The sequence below is a fragment of the Mangifera indica genome, chromosome 5 (genome assembly GCF_011075055.1).
Source record: "Mangifera indica cultivar Alphonso chromosome 5, CATAS_Mindica_2.1, whole genome shotgun sequence".
Lineage (NCBI taxonomy): Eukaryota > Viridiplantae > Streptophyta > Magnoliopsida > Sapindales > Anacardiaceae > Mangifera > Mangifera indica.
The window spans coordinates 9,703,082-9,722,533 of record NC_058141.1 but is presented as its reverse complement, the minus strand read 5'-3'; the positions used below and the strand labels follow the sequence as shown (position 1 = coordinate 9,722,533).

Below are 19,452 nucleotides of genomic sequence, written 5' to 3'. Positions count from 1 at the left end.
CCTCTGACGAAGACGAAATCGTTTTTGTCGAATTATTTTCATCTCAGACTAAGACAATTTCGTCTTCGTCTTCGACGAAGACGACCTTCGAAGGTCTCAGACAGAGACCACATGGCTGTCTGAGACCACCAATGGTCGTCTTCGTCTCTGATAAAGACGAAATCTGAGACGAATCATCTTCATCGGAGGAAATAGCCTACGCTGGTGGTTAGGAAGTGATCGACAGGGAGAGTTGAGCTCAGATGGAGAGTCAACACTATCGAAGATGGTCATCTCTGCTGATTTCAACCTTGATTTGCAAACCCTAGAGGGAAAAGTTTGATTTTTCAAACTTCAGGTGATGGTTGAATTGTGAGATTTTCAAGCTGAGTGGGTGACATGTAACAAAACTTTACATTTTTAAATTTTTTATTAAATGATTATTTTACCTCTAATCATAACTGTGATTTTTAACAGATGGGTGGAATGGTTTTGGATTTTTCAAACCTCATGGGTGAAATAGTACTTTGGCCTTGTTTGTTTGAAAGAAGTTATTTGTTCAAATTAGAGCGATCATATTTAAACACAAAATTCTTATTCTGTTGCATTGAACCGACCTCATACCCATTCCCCATATCAAATTTGACCCATGCTGTCTTATTTGTATAGCTCATTTTTTTCCCTTATTCTCTTGCACAGTTGCATTTGCCTTGAAAGGAGAGAAAATAAATTTTGGTCATGGACCTCGATGAAAACCAAAGTTTACTTTTGGTACAACTACAAAAGACAAGGAAATCCATCCAATCATTTGAATTTTGAATGGACGACTGTCCAATGCAAATTATGCACAAACTTATATAATTCCGCATGCCCTTCCCCCAAAATGACACGTGTTAAATCAGTTACAAAAAATTGGAGTACAACCGTAATTTATTGGTCAAAGTTCTATGGGTTGCAGGTTGCAGCAATTCGAAGAAGACTAGATTTTGTCCAACTTAGGGATCTGTGTTACAAATTTCATAACCTGCATTCTCCTCTGATGGGGTTATTCTCTGCTCAATTGTGGTTCCTACTCCTGTAGTGAATGCCATTACATTTGGGAGGATAAAAGGTTATTTTTCACCCAAATTTTAATTTAATTTCAAATATATATATATATATATATATATATATATATATATATATTTGTTAAAAAACTTAAATATTTATTTATAAATTATATCATTTTTTTCTCAAATTTTAAAACCCTAAAATTTATAACAATTTCTCTTATAAGTTTGAAAAATTAACACTTTCGTTATTAGAATTAAGTTTTAAAAAGCGATATTTTCCCTCCTTTCAAATTTCTAGGCTATTTTCTGATGAATGACAACTACTCTCTTCCTCCAGATGATAGCTTGTCCTTTGATGCCTTCTCTCCATTCAAATCTCTCTCCTTCTGATTGGATTTTGTTTGGATTCAAAGAATCCAAATGAAACCTTTCGTCTAGATGACACCAATTTAGATGAAACTCTTCGTTTGGATGACATTGCATCCAAACCAAGGGTAGACATCGAAGATGATGAACCCTTGGTTTAGACGCGTTGTCATCATCCAAACGATGTCGATTCGTCTGGATGATGCTTTTGCCATCCAAACAAAATTCAACCAGAGGAGAGGGCTTCAGACGAGGAGAAGGCACTGAAGGGAAAGCCATCACTAGGAAGGAAAGAGCAGCCATCATTTGCTAGGAAATTTGAAAAGGGGAAAATATTACTTTTCAAAATTTAATTATAGGGGGAAAAGGTTAGTTTTCCAAACAGGGGGGCAAAATATTGTAAATTTTCAAGGTTTTAGAAGAAAATAACAATTTTACTTCTAACAAAAAATTTTAACAAAAGTTAGTTCATAGATAAGCTTTTGGGTTTTTCAACTATCGTATGTGTATTTTTAAGATTACGCTAAAATTTGGGTGAGACATAGTCGTTTGCCCTATTTTGGAGAAAATATAGGCCAAAGGATTTGTTCCCACCCAAATATTAGTATTTTCTTAAGTTTCTTACTATTAATTGGCCTAATCAGTTCAACCATTTTTTTTTTAAAACTAAGCATGAGCTTACTTAAGATGAGGGGATGTGATAAATGCCCCAACAAGTTGATCATAGTAGGTTTGAGTGACCTTACCAAAGATCTAATTCATACTATCCCTTTTGTTTAGTGCATGAGCTATAAAAGTGACAAAAAAAAAAAAAGGGTAGTACTACCAAATCTCGTTATCTATATCAAAACATGGATTGTACAAATTGTTACAATCGTAGTATGCAAATCAAATATACACTACCCACTTAAGATTAACGTATCTATGTCAAAGTTTCTAGGGTGTGAAGTTTATATTTTCGTTATAGTAGTTACACAAGATTATGAAGTTTACATAGTTTTGTTCAATGTATATCGAATGCGTAAAATGTCGCTACCCTAAAATCTCCATTTTAGTGATTCAAGATTCATCACCCTCACAATGACAAACAACACAACAATCGTAGCAAAACGACATGTCCAACTCCTATTTTTTCATTGTGAACATTATTTCAAATTACAATAAAGTCTTATATCTCTCATATACATGAATGGTTAAGGACTCTAATCAAAGCAAGCAAACAAAAAGTTCCAGGTCAAATACTATTCAAGATATGAGACTTTTTTTGGAACAAAAAGTTGGGCGAATATTTAGACTAGATTTTCCAACCTTTTGTAATGCCATTAGACATAAACCCAATATTTAGACTAGATTTAATCAAAAGATGATAATACAAACTTACAAAATTTTGGCTCAAAGAGGGATGTCAACTAAATGGTGTCATCATTCATCTTATATAGTATTTTGTCAGTTTAATTGAATATAGTAAAAACCTTGTGATTTTGTCAACACCCCCTTTCGGCCAATCATTAACTTTCTCCCTTCCTACGTTTATTGGTCAAAACTTAATTTTTGACATTTTAGATAGAGTGTGTAGTCTTAGTATATAAACCCAAGATTTGAATTTAATTTAAAGACAAAGGTATAAATCACAGGAAACCTAAAAAACTCTATGTATGTAAACCTATCATCCCTACACTACTTAGTCAACAATAATAAACACAACTAGAAATTAGAAGTAAAACAAATATTACACACATTAAATTAGAAAACATGTTAATTTGAAAATCAAGTGAAGATGGAGAGATCAAGTGAGTATTGAGAGACTGAGTAAAGATGAATGGATCAATTGAAGATAGAGAGATTGAGTAGAGACAAAAAGATCTATTGAAAAAGGAGAAATCCCATGAGGATTAATTAAATATGTACATGGAGTTTTGTTAGTAAGAATAGTTAAAATTGTAAAATTGCTATTTGTGGAGAGTAAAAGTTAAAAGTGCAAGATTTTAATTCAAAGGCTAAAACAGAGTCATGTAATATAATTTCGCCATTTTACCACCATGGTTTACTCAAATGACTTTTTTCACCCACAAAATTTGAAAAAATAATTCTCACTTATAGTTAAATTTAGATATTAGTAAAAAAGACATTTTTCAGTTTATAAAATATATATTATATAGTTGATATCACTTATATTCTTAGGATCCAAATTAATATATTTCATTGATAAATTTAAAAATTAGTCATTTAGACCAATCTTCAATTCTACAATTAATATGGGATTTGACTGTGATTGACCACTAAAACAATCATATATCTAAGAAAATTTTACACTTTGATTATTTTACCAGACCATATACTTTCACTTAAAGTATTTGTGTTTCTTTGTTTAAAAAAAAAAAAATTTAACTAAATTATAAAACTATGAAGCTATATTATTAATTTTTTTAAAAATATATTTTATGAAATTATATAAAAATTATAATTTAGAAGAAGATAAAAGAAAGCCGAAAATTTGTAAAATAGAAAACATTTTTTTTTTCAAAAATTAGAAAATAGAAATTTCAAAAAAAAAATATAAACTGAAAAAGAAAAAACCATATGGTCAAATTTTATCTAGTCAAATTTCAATATCCTATATGCAATTATAACCATATTGCACCATTTTGAATGCTATCTAGCTGTTATCAAGTATTTTTTTAATTTTATTTTTATAAATATTGATCTTAAAATTAATGTAAAAAATGGGTAAAAATGCATTTAATAAAGTTTTATATAAAAAAAATATTATTTAGCTTTTAATATATATTTTAAAGTCAATAAAAATGTATTTTTGCCTTTAAATATATATATACACACTCGCAATTAATAAATCTTACCAATAGATATTAATTATATATGAGTGAGAAATTGTTTTTTTTTTTTTTTAAATTTGCTGGTGACAAAAATATAATTATGGTAAACAAAATGTCATTTAGATTTCAGCCTTACTCCTTTACTCTACAAAGAATATACTCCTATAATTAATGGCCTGAATTAGCTCGTTTTATGATAGATGTTTTGGTGATTAGGGAAGGCCAAAGGATTATTTCCCACCCAAGTATGTTTTTTTTCTAAATTCCCCCGTTAACTTTGAAAATCTCATTTAACCACCCATATATCGTTAAACTTAACTGAGTCAGTTGGTCATATCATTTTCCCCCCAAACCCTGAAAACTAATACTTTCCCCAGAACCCAAGTTTTCAAAAATTGTATTTTCCCCCCTAGGTTTTCAAACCTTCAAATCCAATTTTTTTGATGATCTCCAAGCACCTACTCTCTCTCTTCGACGGCCTCTCCTTTCGGTCATACACTTCCGACGATGTATAGTGTCGTTGTTGATGAAGACGAATCGTCTTCGTTCAGAGAAGAAGATGACATCTTCGTCAGAGACGAAGATGTGTGGTCTTTGTCGACGACGACGCCTAGGAGGGGAAGACGCCGCACAATCGGAAAGAGGAGACACCGGGGAGGAAGAGACGTTGTCTGGAGATCGTCGGTCATTGTCAAAAAATTCAATCCAAAAGCTTGAAAACCCTAGGGGGAAAAATGTTGTTTTTGAAAACTTGGGTTGGGGGAAAATTGTTAGTTGTTAGGGTTTGAGGGTAAAAAAGAAATTAAATTTAAGTTTATTTTTAATATTACAGATAAAATAACGATTTTGCTTTTAAATCTATTAACCTGACGTTTTTTTTAGCAGCTCATAGGTAGGCAAATGGGTTTTTCAAAGTTAACGGGGGGGAATTTGCAGAAAAAACATACTTTGGGTGGGAAATAGTCCTTTGGTCATTAGGGAAATCATTTAGAAAGAAAATTAACACAAGTACCTATAACAAGATGTGACATGTGCAAAACATTTAGATAAATTTAATGTGTATTCATTTTAAGTATATAAATATGTATACATTTATATGTGTTATCGTATGATAAAGTTTATTTTATCTTTAATTTAAAATTATATAATCATATCATACATTTATATATCTAAAATAGATATACATAATTTGATTAAAACATTCATTAGAAAGTCCTCATTATTTAGTTTAAAACTAGAATTTTCATGTGTCATTTCGTGGCACCCATTAGAAGCAGTGTGCGACTTTTTGGTTCTCGGTTTTCCTTGCAAGATTTGGAAAACGATTTACCTTCATCCTATTGCTAGAATTATTGGTAGACAGTGGACAGAAATAAGAAGTTTTAGGGAGGCAACTGGTGCTAAAATATTATCTTTATTAGTCCATGTAGGATCACAATATGGGGAATCGTCTACTTCCTGAATGCATGCCACAGCCATGGTGAAAATATTTGAATTTTATTTGTTGATGAGACTGCAGGCCCTATAACAGGCTACACCAAAACGCCAACCCCACCAGAATATATTAGAAAAAGCAAAGCTCAGAAAGAGCTTTAGACCTAAATTAAACCAACATCATAACGCAACATTGAACCCAATTATACCTGCTAAATACTATCCTTTCAACACAATAACTATATATTCACTCATTAGCCATAAACGGCTAGCTCAATTTCTGTCTATTTTCTAAAATGTGGAGTCCAATACTTCAGTTTTCTATGCTATCTCAGCTATTACTCCTCCTTATGCTCCTTCCATATTCTCCAACAGGCGCTGCACCAGTTGGAATATGTTATGGCCGGCTGGCGAACAACCTTCCACCTCCACCTAAAGTCATCAGCCTTCTCAAATCCAATGGCATTTCAAATATACGCATATTTAACCCCGATCCCTCCACGTTACAATCGTTTGCTGGCACTGGAATCAATCTCATGGTCGGTGTTCCTAACGAAATCCTCCCTGACCTCGCCGCAGGAGGGCCTGTTTTTGCCCACCAGTGGCTTCAAAACAACATCTTCTCCTACATACATTCAAGCCAAATCCGTTACATCGCCGTTGGTAATGAGATCCTTCTCAAAGATCCATATTACACTCCGCATGTAGTACCCGCAATGACAAATCTTTACCAAGCTCTACAAACCGCAAACCTCGCAAACTCAATCAAGTTATCTTCCCCACATGCGGCTTCAGTTCTCTCAATTTCATATCCTCCATCTTCAGGAACCTTCGATCCTGATATAAAATCTTTTATTGTACCTTTCCTTCAGTTATTATCCGAAACTAAATCACCCTTCATGGTTAATATCTACCCGTATTTTAGCTACACCGGCAGTTCGAAGTACGTGTCATTAGACTACGCATTGTTCAGAAGCCACGAAGCGTTTCAAGATGGCGGCTTAACTTACCATAATCTTTTTTATGCAAGCGTCGATGCGTTTGTGTATGCAATGGAGAGAGAAGGGTTCGGGGAAGTTCCGATAATGGTGACGGAGACAGGGTGGCCGACGAGCGGGGGTGTGGCGGCGAGTGTGGAGAATGCATTGGCGTATAATGGGAATGTAGCGAGAAGTGCTGTGAGTGGTGTTGGGACACCGAAGAGGCCCGGCAAGGGAATTGAAGTTTACTTGTTTGATCTTTTTGATGAAAATGGAAAGACTGGAAAGGATTATGAAAAACACTTTGGGATTTTCAGACTGGATGGATCCAAAGTTTATGATATCAAATTTAATTGATAATCTGATTATTATGAGATCATTAGAGGAGAGTGCATGTAATGTAACATGTGGGAAACTGGAATATGAATGCATTGATTTTATATGAATAAATTAGAAAATAAATTACTCATCTTTCACTTTTCAAAACCTGAAATAGATGAATGATCCATTTTGATGTAAATTATACGGAATGGATGATTGGTTTTTTAAAATAATTTGGGAAAAAGGACAATTTCCCACCCAAGTTTTGTTGAAATGACAAATATATACCTATAGTAAATGGAAATTTCAAATACCCACTCAAGTTTTAATATGTGCGGATACACCTATAAATTTTTTATTAAGGTTAAAAAGGTAAATTCATCATTTTATCAGTAATATTAAAATAATTAAAATTATATTTCATTTTTCTCTCTAGTTTAGAAAACTAATATTTTCTCTCCTAAATTAAGTTTTGAAAAATTCACTTTTCCCTCTAAAATCCAATCACTTTCTCTAGCGAACAATTGACCAACGACAGAGAAACAAGATTGAGTTGTTCAAGGGATGACCTCTAGACTACAACTATTATCTAGATCTAGATGACGACTATCATTCAGATCTGAATAATGTTTCATCATTTAGAAAATAGACGACGCTCTATCGTCTAGTAACCAATTGTGTTGGAAACTAGTGGCCTAAGGGAGAAGTGAAGAAAAAATTAAGGATTTTGGAGGGGGTGAGAAGTCACTTTTCAAAGTGACAATTTTATCATTGTATTTAATGAAAAAATTTTAAAACATAAGAAATAAAATAAGATAAAATTATATATATTATTATTAAAAAACAATTTTATCTTTGTATTTAACAACAATATAAGAATAGGTACGTATTTGAATTTTTTATTTATTGTAATTATATTTTTGAAATTAAGCTAAAACTGAGGTGAAAATAGTCCTTTGCCCAAATATTTTTATTCATCTGCTCACAAACTAATAACAACCTATGGGTTTCCCATTGAGTAATTATCCAGACTTAATAAATAGAAAGGGTGGTCAAACTAAAAACTTTTTCATCAAATAAAATTATATAAGTATGATAGAATAAATTTTAATATAAATGAATTGATTTTATATAATATACTTTCCATTCTTCATGTTTATAGGATCAATATATTTTATATGATATCAAAACTCAAAACTAAATAGGTGGATCTTACAGTTTTAAGTGATCATGGATATTCTTGAAGGCAGGTGGATCAGAAGGCTTAAGGGAGACCACCAACAAAGCCGAGGGGAATACAGCAATATAGAACTGCAACCATTACTCAACAAAGAGCCAGCATTCAATTGGTTCTACTGCTCTAAAGCATCAGCTTCTACCTTAATTCCACCCCTCCATGGAGCAATACAGTAAAACCAAGAAGAATCGAGCATCTTGCAGGAAATCCAGAAAGCAGGAACCACTCATTTGCAAACTGCAGCAGCTTTCCAGAATACAGAAAGCAAACCCAGATAGCGCCAGCAGGAAGCATATCATAAGTCACAGAGTCAGAACACTCAATACAGGCCCAGCATCGCCAAAGCAATTTGAAGAGGTATACGCAGCAAGCTACAATACATAATTAAACCCCTGACGGCTGAACCAAAAGAGCAGGCAGTAGCTCCACAGCAAGCTGAACCTTCTAAAAGCAAACAGAGCCTTCAGCCAGCAATTGAGCTGAGAATCAACCACGAACATTAAGAGGGCAGCACCCAGCAAAATCAGAAGAAGATCAATCTGTTGGATACGGCAACAGAAGCCACCAATTCGGCAGCAACAAGGCAGCCCAAACACAGCAACAAGGAAGCTGCAACGGCAACATCGAACCAAAGCAAGCCGACAACAGTGGAGAAACAGCAGATTCCAGGATGGAGAATACCACGGATGGAGAGTAAAAGGAATCCCAGAAACGGCAGCAGTAGCAAGCTGAAGACAGTCACCCAAATCTAGTGATCTGAAAGAGACTATCTCATTCGCTGCGAGGGCAATCAGGTAATTATATCTTAATGAAGTACAACTTGAACATGATTTTCCTCACGAATTTGGTGAAAGTTTTTTAATTTTTGTTTTCAAGGAATGGATTTGTTGGAAAATATTAAGTATGCTAAATCCAAATCAGTAAATTACAATATATAAAATTTGTGTAATTGGATTCAATTTCGTTTGTCAAATGATCCGCATCAACACAAAGATACGATGTGAGTCATTTTCATGACCCTTTGTCCGAACACTACAGTTTGAAATGAGAGACTTCTGTTTTTGTGATTTGGTTTTTGGGAGAAGAAGAAGTTCTTCTGTAAAAGTGTGTTCTATTGTCTTGGGAAGAGACAGTTTTTGGACATATTTATAACTGTTCAATTGTCTTTCCAACTACCTTGACAGTTTAATATAATCGGTCATGGGTAGACCCAAAGTTAATATCTCTTACTCATACATGATGAAAATCCAAACCAAATACTTAGACATAAAAATCTCATACAACAGTACATTTTATACTTACAAATGTGTCATAGACCTTGCAAACAACTTGTATTTGAGAGTAAATTACTATACATTTGTTAGAAATAATATAACCACTTTAAGTCAAATAAAAATATAATAAAACATTAGGCTTGTTATACCCCAAACTTACTTGATAACACTAACTCCCTTTAATTTTTCATTTATCATTATGTTATTTTTCTATATATTCATGATCAAGTTTATTCTCGTTATGAGTGACATGATTGATCGACCAATAGACACACATAATATATCAGTCTTCCTCTTTTGTTCAAAATTCTCAATATAAATTTAGTTGTTTCTCTAATCATGTTCCATAGATTGAGTCATTTGTGGTCATAGGTGTCAAGCTAAAATAACAATACTAAGAGTAAACATTGAATAACAACAAAGTGTTTAAAAGTACCAATATAAGGTAAACCTTATAAAGTATCACACAGTAAGGGAGAATAGATTCATCCTCTTACTACTTTAATTGGTTGTTTTACTTATGCACATGTGGTATGAATAATGTATTATTCTCTACAAATGTCATTACATCAATATTGTACGGATCTTAGTTCATTCACTACACCCAACGCCTAACTTAAGTTCTTAATCATCTTCGCACTTATAGGTATTTATTCTCATTACGAACTCACATTTAACATTCATAAGTTATTTGGATATAAAAAATCCAAATCGGTCATTATCAAATATATCTATCAATGGCCTCATCTTGGTTGATCATCAAGATGACATTTTGACTTTGACAATTCTTTTCTTGACATAATTTTCCCATTTAGCATATATAATATGTGATACAATAAATACATCACTTATTATGATTAGGAGCATTTCGTCAACACGTATCATTCTTAGAGTCACTTTATCCATAATAAAGTTTCTATGTAATTTGCAATTAGTCAAGTGCCTTGTATTTTGTTAATTTGAGAATAATGATAAAAAAATGTGGATTTTATCACATTCATTACTATGTTTTGCTTTTTATCAAGCTGTAATGTATCAACATAATCCCAAAAGTTTTAGTATACTTGTCTTGAGCAAGATCATATATTATGAAGAGTCAGATGGTCATGCATAAATATAATTAGACTACATATCATTTATTTTCCAAGTAAGAGAATACGACTTACTTATAAGTTTCAATCTTCATTATATATACATAGTCTCAATGTGCACCATTAGATCATCAAATGGTCACAGCTTATATTTAATGTGATAGTCCTTAGTCAACTAGTTTGCTTTAGAAATATGTATTTTGAAACACCAATATATGTTTTCATGAGTCAAAATAAAATATTACATGTGACCGTAAGACCCTTAGAATATACTCTACACATCGGTCTGAGCATCTCAAAGCTGCCACAGGTCAAAAAAATGGGTTTCACGTACCAAAAACAGTAGCTCGCGCACTATGGTGCATCACAAACAACAGTTCACATGTTGCGACATGTTGAAATATGGTCCTACGCACCGTTACACACTGAAATAATGTCCTACGTGCCAAAACAATTTTCGCATGTGTGTAAACGCATAGGAGATGAGCCATGCGCATCAACACGCGCTAGGAAAAGGCCTATTATGCACTCTCACATGTTGGGAAGGTCACACCATGGTATGTAAACGACATCTAGCAATCATCCTAACATGTTTCTAATATCCAGTTTTATACAATTTGATCAAATTTAATTCATGCCCATAAAAAAGAATTCAGCAAAATTTCTTTCAAAAAATCTAGAAAAAACACATTGCAAATATACAAAATCAATAGCATAGCATAACTTGATGTTTTGATACTAATGTTGGAAAATATTAAACATGTGAAATCCAATTCTGTAAATTACAGTATATAAAATTTGTGAACCCGGATTCGATTTTGTTTGCCGAATGATCTGTATCAACATGAGAATATGACATGAGTCATTTCTATGATCCCATTTGCCCGAATACAACACTCTGCATTGAGATACTTTTGTTTTTGTGATTTAGTTTGTGAGGGTTTTCTTCTTCTGTAAAAATATGTTCTATTACCTTGAGAGAAGACAGTTTTTGGACACATTTATAATTATTCAACTAGTCTATCAACTGTTCTCTAATTGTCTTAACAGTTTAATATAATAGAATCCGATCTATTCATCATAGGAAATACCCAGCCACAATAGTATGCATAAAACAACTGAGAAACTATATCTTAAATGAATGCGATTAGTGTGCTGGTGAGTGAGTGGACTCTGGTGTGGAAACTCGACGGTTGGGAGGATTCTAAATATACACAGTTTCACAAAAACACGGTATCTAGCTAACAACCAATTAAATGCAAGTCATTAGATTCGTTTCTTCGTAATTTGGAGGCCTCCCAACAAGTTAATTTGGGTTAATATTTAGACTAGCTAACACAATCTTGTACGTTAATTGGTTTTAAGGATGATTCATAAAACCAGATGGCGAGAATTGTAAACATTGTATTTAATACTTACAAAACAAGCCGATGCCTATGAAAATTGTCCAGTTCAAAAAAAGAGACCACGACTTGATTTGACCTGCTACCTGTAAATCTCCCCTTTGCATCTCACGACAACAGAAATACCCATGGCTGACACCCAAACAGTTTCTCACGATATTCTCACCGTTCTCTCTTCATCAAAGAGAGACTTCCTTATTCGCAACGACGGCAATCAGGCAACAAGTTCTTAATTTCTTTTAGTTTAGCTTCTGGAAGTTGTTATAGAATAGAGGTTTTGTTCTTGATTTTGTCAAAACCGATATTTGTCTTCTTTTGAACTGTGTATGTCATCTCATGATGGATAACGGGATTAAAGTTTTCAAGTTTTAAGTATTAGAAGTTTTTATTGAGGCAGTAATTGGTTATATATGGTTACTATTGTTTTGTGATTGAAGAGGGGACTTTTGATTTTGCAGGTTAAAGTTCAGAGCTTGAAGGGAAAGAAAGTTGGGTTGTATTTCTCAGCATCGTGGTGTGGTCCATGTAAGCGATTCACACCGGTTTTTGCGGAGGTGTACAATGAAATCTCAGCAAAGGGTGATTTTGAGGTCGTTTTTGTATCGGCTGATGATGATGATGAGGCATTCGAGGGCTACTTCTCAAAGATGCCTTGGCTTGCTATTCCATTCTCTGATTCAGAGGCACGTGATAGCTTGGAGGAGTTGTTCAAGGTTAGGGGAATCCCTTACCTAGTGATTCTTGATGAAAAAGGGAAAGTTTTGACTGATATTGGAGTAGAGATCATTCGAGAGTATGGAGTGGGAGGGTACCCTTTTACAGAAGAAAAGATCAAGGAAATGAAAGAGGAAGAAGAAAGAGCCAAAAGGGAACAATCCTTAAAATCTGTCTTGGTGTCCAAATCACGTGACTTCCTAATTTCATCTAATGGAAAAAAGGTAACTTCTGGAGAAAATTTTATTCTTTTTTTCCTCAAATTCTAAAGCTCATATCATCTAATCTGCTTTGTTCTTAATTTGTGTAACAGATACTTGTCTCTGAACTTGAAGGGAAGACTGTTGGCCTGTACTTCTCGTTGCATTTATACAGGTCCTGTGCTGATTTTACTCCAAAGCTTGTCAAGGTCTATGAGAAGCTGAAAGAAAAGGGGGTGAGCTTTGAGATTGTGTTGATATCACTAGATGAGGAGGAGGACTCTTTCAAGGAGAGCTTAGGTAGCATGCCTTGGCTAGCATTGCCCTTTATGGATGAGAGCTGCCAGAAGCTAGCTCGGTACTTTGAACTCTCCACCCTTCCCACTCTGGTGATTATTGGGCCAGATGGGAAAACTCTCAATTCCAATGTTGCTGAAGCTGTTGAGGATCATGGAGTCGAGGCTTTCCCTTTCACCCTGGAAAAGTTTGCAGAACTGCTGAAATAGAAAAAGCAAGAGAGGCAGCTCAAACCCTGGAGTCAGTTCTGGTTTGTGAAAATCGAGATTTTCTCGTTGGAAAAGATGGAAGCAAGGTATGACACATTCAGTTATTTACAGCTACTACTTGTTCATGTTCCGGTTCAATGATTGTGAGCCAATCTGTTACAGACCGACTCGGATGAGGTTTTTTCGTTGGAAAAAAGAAAAAAAAAAAAAGAGTTTCAACCTCTTGCTCATGATGACTTATATCTCCTGTTTCAGATTCCAGTGTCTGATTTAGTCGGGAAGACCATCCTTCTGTATTTTTCAGCGCATTGGTGCCCTCCTTGTCGAGCATTTTTGTCAAAACTCAAGGAAGCATACTACAAAATCAAGGCAAAGAATGAACCATTGGAAATGGTTTTTATTTCCAGTGACAAAGACCAAGCTTCGTTTGAGGAATTTTTTTCAGGAATGCCATGGCTGGCACTTCCCTATGGTGATCCAAGGAAGGCATCTTTGAGTAGGAAATTCAAGGTCTATGGTATTCCTATGCTAGTTGCTATTGGCCCAACCGGCCGAACTGTCACAAAAGAAGCCAAGGATTTGATTTCAGTCCATGGAGCTGATGCTTATCCTTTTACTGAAGAACATTTGAAGAATATTGAAGCAAAATATGAGGATTTGGCAAAGGGGTGGCCTGAGAAGGTGAATCATGCACTCCATGAGCATGAGCTTGTGCGAACTCGCCGCACTGTTTATACCTGTGATGGATGCGATGAAGAAGGACAGATCTGGTCATTCAACTGTGAAGAGTGTGACTTCAATCTCCACCCCAAATGTACTTTGGAAGAGGATAAAGAAGCCAAAGATGATGATGCCCAGGAAGATGAAGTCAACAAAGAAGGATGGATTTGTGATGGGGATGGCTGCCACAAGGCTTGAAAAATTGGCCTCTTAGTGCCGACAAAAATATGGGTCTTTTTTACCATGAATTATTTATCTTTGTGGTGGATGTCTTTTTATAGAAGAGTGATGTCTATTTTATATTAATAGATATCCTTGTTATATATATATGGCTAACAGCTTGTGTTAAAGCCTGTTTTATCAAATCATAATCTATGCACTTTATAAATATCAATTTAGAGCTATTATGAACATAATTATCATGGCGTAATAAGTCTATGATTAAGAAAAAATTCTTTAAGATTTCTTCTTATTCAACAAGTAATTGAATAAATGGTAAAATTATTCATGCATCTAAATCAAATGAGTAATTTTCTTATAGAAGTGTTATGGGGATTCAAAACTTGGTGATGGGTGATTTATATATGACAGTAAATATTTATGTACAAAAATATATATACACATAATATTACTTTTTTTTCCCTTTCATTTCATCTATGGCTTAGGTTTAATATTTCTAGGTTAATTTGCATATTGTTTTTATCTTATTGGCGAAAAAAGGATGTGATGGCTAAGATCCGTGCAAAGTTTATTGAAAATCAAAAAAAGCAATTATTATCGCAAAACTTGTTTTAATATCTTCCTAAATATTAAAAAATAGAGATTCAATGCAATTATTATTTATTTTGTGCTTTTTTATCAAATAAATTAAGCGAATGCCGAATAAAATTGAAGTTTATTTTAACCCATTCGAGTTTGTTATAATGGAGAGGGTAAGGTTTAGTCATTGTTTTAGTATCATAGGTAAACAAACTATTTCAAAGATATTTTCTAGGTTACGGTTTATGACTTAATTTTGATATTCGAAATGGGTCTATACAGAAAAGAGGCAATGACCTTATTGTATCATTTGCACCGATAGAAATATGATTTTGGACCGTCTTCTTCACGACTGACTGGCATAAGGTAAAGGATGAAGGTTTTTAGATAAGTCTTGTTATTTTGGTATATTTTTAGAGAATTGACTAAAATCTTATAAACCCCCAAAGTTGATTAATTGAATTAATTAATTAAACCTTAATTAAGAGTAGACCGTGGATCTGAAGCTTGACCGACAGTCAAATATGATGTCTGCGGTGGACACGATGTCTAGAGTGCGGGGAATGGGAACTGGACAACTAGATTAAATAGTGGCAATATATTAGCCTCAAATCCACACTTCCATAATTACACGGAATTTACCTGAACTTGCTCCTGTGCTTGTGTAAAACTGCGCATCACGTGTTGCGAAAAACCCAAAAAAACAAAATAAATAATACAACAAACAAACCAAATGAAGTATAGAGGTAAGTTTCAATCTGAATTCCTCATTCCCATCTCCAAGCTCGGGTTTGTTGTTATTAGTCAGATAGAATCTTTACCGGCTTCAAATCCAATCAGTAAGGGTATCTTTTTCGGTATAATTATTCCTTTTTAGCATTAATGAAGTTTATCCTGTTTTTGTAGTTTTGACTTTGTTTTGGGTTTTTTTGTTTCCAGAAAGTAATGGCATCTTTGTGCTCCTGGTTGTCTTTGCTTTTTTCTTTCTTTCTTTTTAAATCTTTGCTGTAATTTATATGGGTAATGCTTGTTCCTGATCTGTTTTGAAATAGCACACTTAATTTTGCTACAAATGATGGTATCCTATTCCTATGTCTATTTGGGTTGTGCAATCGGGGAAGTAAAATGGTGAGTATTTGTTGTTTGTTTGTGTCGCGTTTGATTGTGCTCTTGAGATAGATATCCATGTCAGGCAATAGCTTTTAGTTCTGGTCTCATGACGGTTGATGGTTTCATGAGTCCATATATATATATATATATATATCTGAGCTCTAAGCTCTAGGTTTGCTTATTCTATATTTAGAATATGAGTGTCAAGGAATTTAATTAGTTTGGCTGCTCTGAAAATTTTGGTTTCTGATCGTTGATTGATCAGTGTTAGGCTTCCTTTGGCTTTAAAGACTCTGCATAATGTTAAACTATGTCTAACTCACTATAGTAACTGGGTAAGACATTAGTGATTTCTTAGTGTATTCAGTTTGTTCCAGACAGCTGGCATGGCAAGAATATGATTGCTTCTTGAGTTTTGTAGTTTAGAACCAGAAGAGTGATAAGTCAGGTCGGAAAATAGACTAAGAACTCCCATTTTTAGAGGTTTTTTATTCTATACAAGATAATTTCAAAACCATATTACCTACATTACCTATGCTGTCGTTTATATTGACTTCTCTCCTCTGGCTGCATTAAGAGATCTGAAAGAAATAGAGGTTTTATCAGGGATTATAATGAACTCTCACCAAGAATATGATCACGAATATTTTAACCTAAATTATGCACCTCCTATATTTGATTTTGAAAAGCAAATACACCTTTTGTCTAAATTAGTGAAGACATATGCTGCATTCTAGCTCTGATCTCTACCCTCTGTCGTGCTTCTGCTCTACTGAAAATTGTAAATTTTAGCAATTTATCGTCTAACTAAAAGTACTTTTTACATTGCCTACAGTGATTCAGTGATCCATGGTACAACAAAATGTATGCAAGTCTTTGAGACATCAAAAGGACTGACATTTAAGAAAATTTCAGGTTCTAATGGCTGAGACAGAATTGACCAGAAAAAATATGGATGGTTATAATAGCAGGAGAAATAGGAGTACCCAAGTGTTTGATCCGGCAATTTCTTCATTTTTTGTGCAGCTGCCTCACAAACTTCATAATAGTCTTAAGGTCAGTTTATAGTGGATGTCAATTTACATTGGAATTTTAATAAATAAAAAGTAAAGACCTTGTTGCAGGCACGGCTCAAGAAATTAACAAAAGATGATGGAGTAAACTTGATGAACTCTGTCCTGAGAAAGGGGAAGGAATGGTCATCTACAACTGTAGATGTTGATTTGGAGAGACAATTGCAAGTTTGGAGAGAAAATCCTTCATGGGTTGATGGACCTCCAGAAGTTAAGGTGAGGAAAAGTTAAGTAGAAAAAAATAACTTTTCCCAAGAGGAGTTGGTTTTTTTTGGTGGTGTCATGGTTAAGTTTGAGCTGCCTTAACTTGCTGTATGTCAAATGTGGATTAGTTTCAGTTTAAGTTGATAAAAGACGTTTTAGGTTATACCAATAAAGATTTTGTGTCAAGCGTAATTTTTGGTTTGGTCACAAAAACATTCCTTGTATCAGTATACATCAGGTTCTGTTTTGTTCCTTACATTTGTCACACTCTTATGTAGGACAAATCTGATGTATATGTAACCACTTGTTATTATATCATAACAAGTCAAAGAGAAAATACTCTCCCAAAAATGAGAATTTCTACAGTCCTAACTTTAGTCAATGTCCATGTTCTTTTGCTTGGATCATCTTACGCAGTTAATAGCTTTCCAGGATATCTATCCGAAGGTCCTTGATGTTACAAAAAATGGAATTCTAATGTCACTCTTGACAGGTCAGTGTTCCAAAAGGTTCTCTTTGCAACCTCACTGCAAAGGTCAATGTTGGATTGCCCCCTGATGCAGTATATAATATTGTGACCGACCCAGATAATAAGAGGGTTTTCAAGAATATTAAGGTATGTAATATCTTATTGTCCTAAGTCTTTCAGACTTGACTTATTGTCGGAATATGATACAACACATGGTTTTCTATAACAATTTGTTTTTAATATGTGAGGTCTGGATCATGATGCAAGCCTCTTAACAAATTTTGCCTTGTGTTGACATCATACATAGCATCTAAGATTCTAATTTGACAAAACAATATGACTGCCTTTTCAGGAGGTTATATCCAGAAGAGTTTTGGCTGATGAAGGGCTCAGACAGGTAGTTGAATTGGAACAAGCAGCTATATGGAAATTTCTTTGGTGGTCAGGGACTATCGCAGTTCATGTTTTGGTGGATCAAAACAGGAAAGATCACTCAGTAAGTATCTACTCTTGTTTCTTTCTTAGGTAAATTTTACTGTTTTAATCTGACTCTATTATTCAGGGCTTGTCTCTTCCCTTTTGTGGCTACTGCCTCAAATTCAGTTCTCTGCAATACTATGCATCACATGCAGTAGTAGAAATACCTTTTAAGCGCATAACAAGTTATCTGAGATCCGCCATATAAAAAAATACAGGATTGTCTCATATAGTTTTCATAGACAGAAGAAAGTTTCAGCATATTTGTTTACAATCTTTTGGGGTAATTGCTTTATAAGCAGGGTGGCAATAAATTTTATGTTCTTGATATCCTTGTGACAGTCAGGCATGTTATGATGTACACTAATATGTACAAGGCTCATCAACTGCTCTATGATTTATGTTCAATTCTCTTTATGATTTTTTTCATCATTTAATTATTTCTTTTATAATTAAGACGGGTTTGATGACTGCTTGGCAGATGAAGTTTAAGCAACTGAAAACAGGGTTCATGAAAAAATTTGAAGGCTGTTGGACAGTAGAACCTCTATTTGTTGATGAAAAACTGTGCTTTCCATTTAAGCCGAAAACATGGGCAGACTATAATTCATGTACCGGAGGCAAAGGAAGAATTGCATCAAGTGTGAGCTTGGAGCAACTGATTCAGCCTGCCATTGTTCCACCTCCTCCCATTTCGTGGTATCTAAGGGGAATCACCGCTAGGACCACTGAGATGCTAATACAAGATCTGCTTGTAGAAGCTGCCAGAATCAGGGAAGGCCACAACACCGAAAACTTGATCGAAAAGCTTCAAGTACATCAGGGATTAAATCATGTCGAGCAAATTGATCAAATATATGATATTAAAGAAAGATGGGCCCTTCACAGGAGAAATGCAAAGCAACGCCATAAAAGGTTGTTGAGTAATGAATGAGCAAATTATAAATTCATTTTTAGATCTTCCCACCTCTGTTATTGCTGTATTGTTTACAAGAATTCTTTAACAATGATACCAATATAAGTCCGTTGTTACACTTCACAGCACCATTTGAATAATATTCCCAATTTCCCATTTAATGTCTGACAAGACATGGTTAATAGACTAGAGCAGAAAGTTTGTGACATCCGTTTCCTTTGCATATGCAATTTGAGCAGTTTTCTGCAGATCTTTTCACTAAATCACTCTCTCCAAGTTGGCTTAAAACGTCTCTATAAAGATTATTATGCAGGACCAACAAGTTGAGTTCAA

General features: G+C 34.2%; 3 protein-coding genes across 12 annotated transcripts; all 3 read left to right on the top strand.

The window, feature by feature from the left end:
• Positions 1 to 5,957: 5,957 nt before the first annotated feature.
• Positions 5,958 to 7,071, top strand: LOC123217749 (glucan endo-1,3-beta-glucosidase-like). The gene has a single exon (XM_044638874.1). It carries the CDS (start codon positions 5,962 to 5,964, stop codon positions 7,000 to 7,002), a length of 1,041 nt encoding a protein of 346 aa, XP_044494809.1. The 5' UTR covers positions 5,958 to 5,961; the 3' UTR covers positions 7,003 to 7,071.
• Positions 7,072 to 11,917: 4,846 nt separating this feature from the next.
• On the top strand, positions 11,918 to 14,461 carry LOC123215639 (probable nucleoredoxin 1). The gene is given in 5 exon segments (XM_044635825.1): positions 11,918 to 12,189; positions 12,430 to 12,909; positions 12,999 to 13,380; positions 13,383 to 13,477; positions 13,647 to 14,461. Coding segments are annotated over 5 exon segments (1,710 nt in total). The 5' UTR covers positions 11,918 to 12,099; the 3' UTR covers positions 14,310 to 14,461.
• A 1,048-nt stretch (positions 14,462 to 15,509) lies between these two features.
• Positions 15,510 to 19,275, top strand: LOC123216317. 10 transcript variants are annotated; one of them, XM_044636751.1, is made up of 6 exons: positions 15,510 to 15,616; positions 16,896 to 17,036; positions 17,093 to 17,269; positions 17,751 to 17,873; positions 18,079 to 18,222; positions 18,685 to 19,275. In XM_044636751.1, the coding sequence occupies exons 2-6, from the start codon at positions 16,902 to 16,904 to the stop codon at positions 19,135 to 19,137; spliced, it is 1,032 nt and encodes a 343-aa protein (XP_044492686.1). In that variant the 5' UTR covers positions 15,510 to 15,616; positions 16,896 to 16,901; the 3' UTR covers positions 19,138 to 19,275. The 10 variants fall into 10 exon arrangements, with proteins under 10 accessions (XP_044492686.1, XP_044492682.1, XP_044492688.1 ...); XM_044636747.1 differs by having other exon boundaries at positions 15,561 to 15,709; positions 16,816 to 17,036; XM_044636753.1 differs by having other exon boundaries at positions 15,562 to 15,709; positions 16,816 to 17,036; positions 17,105 to 17,269.
• Positions 19,276 to 19,452: the final 177 nt, after the last annotated feature.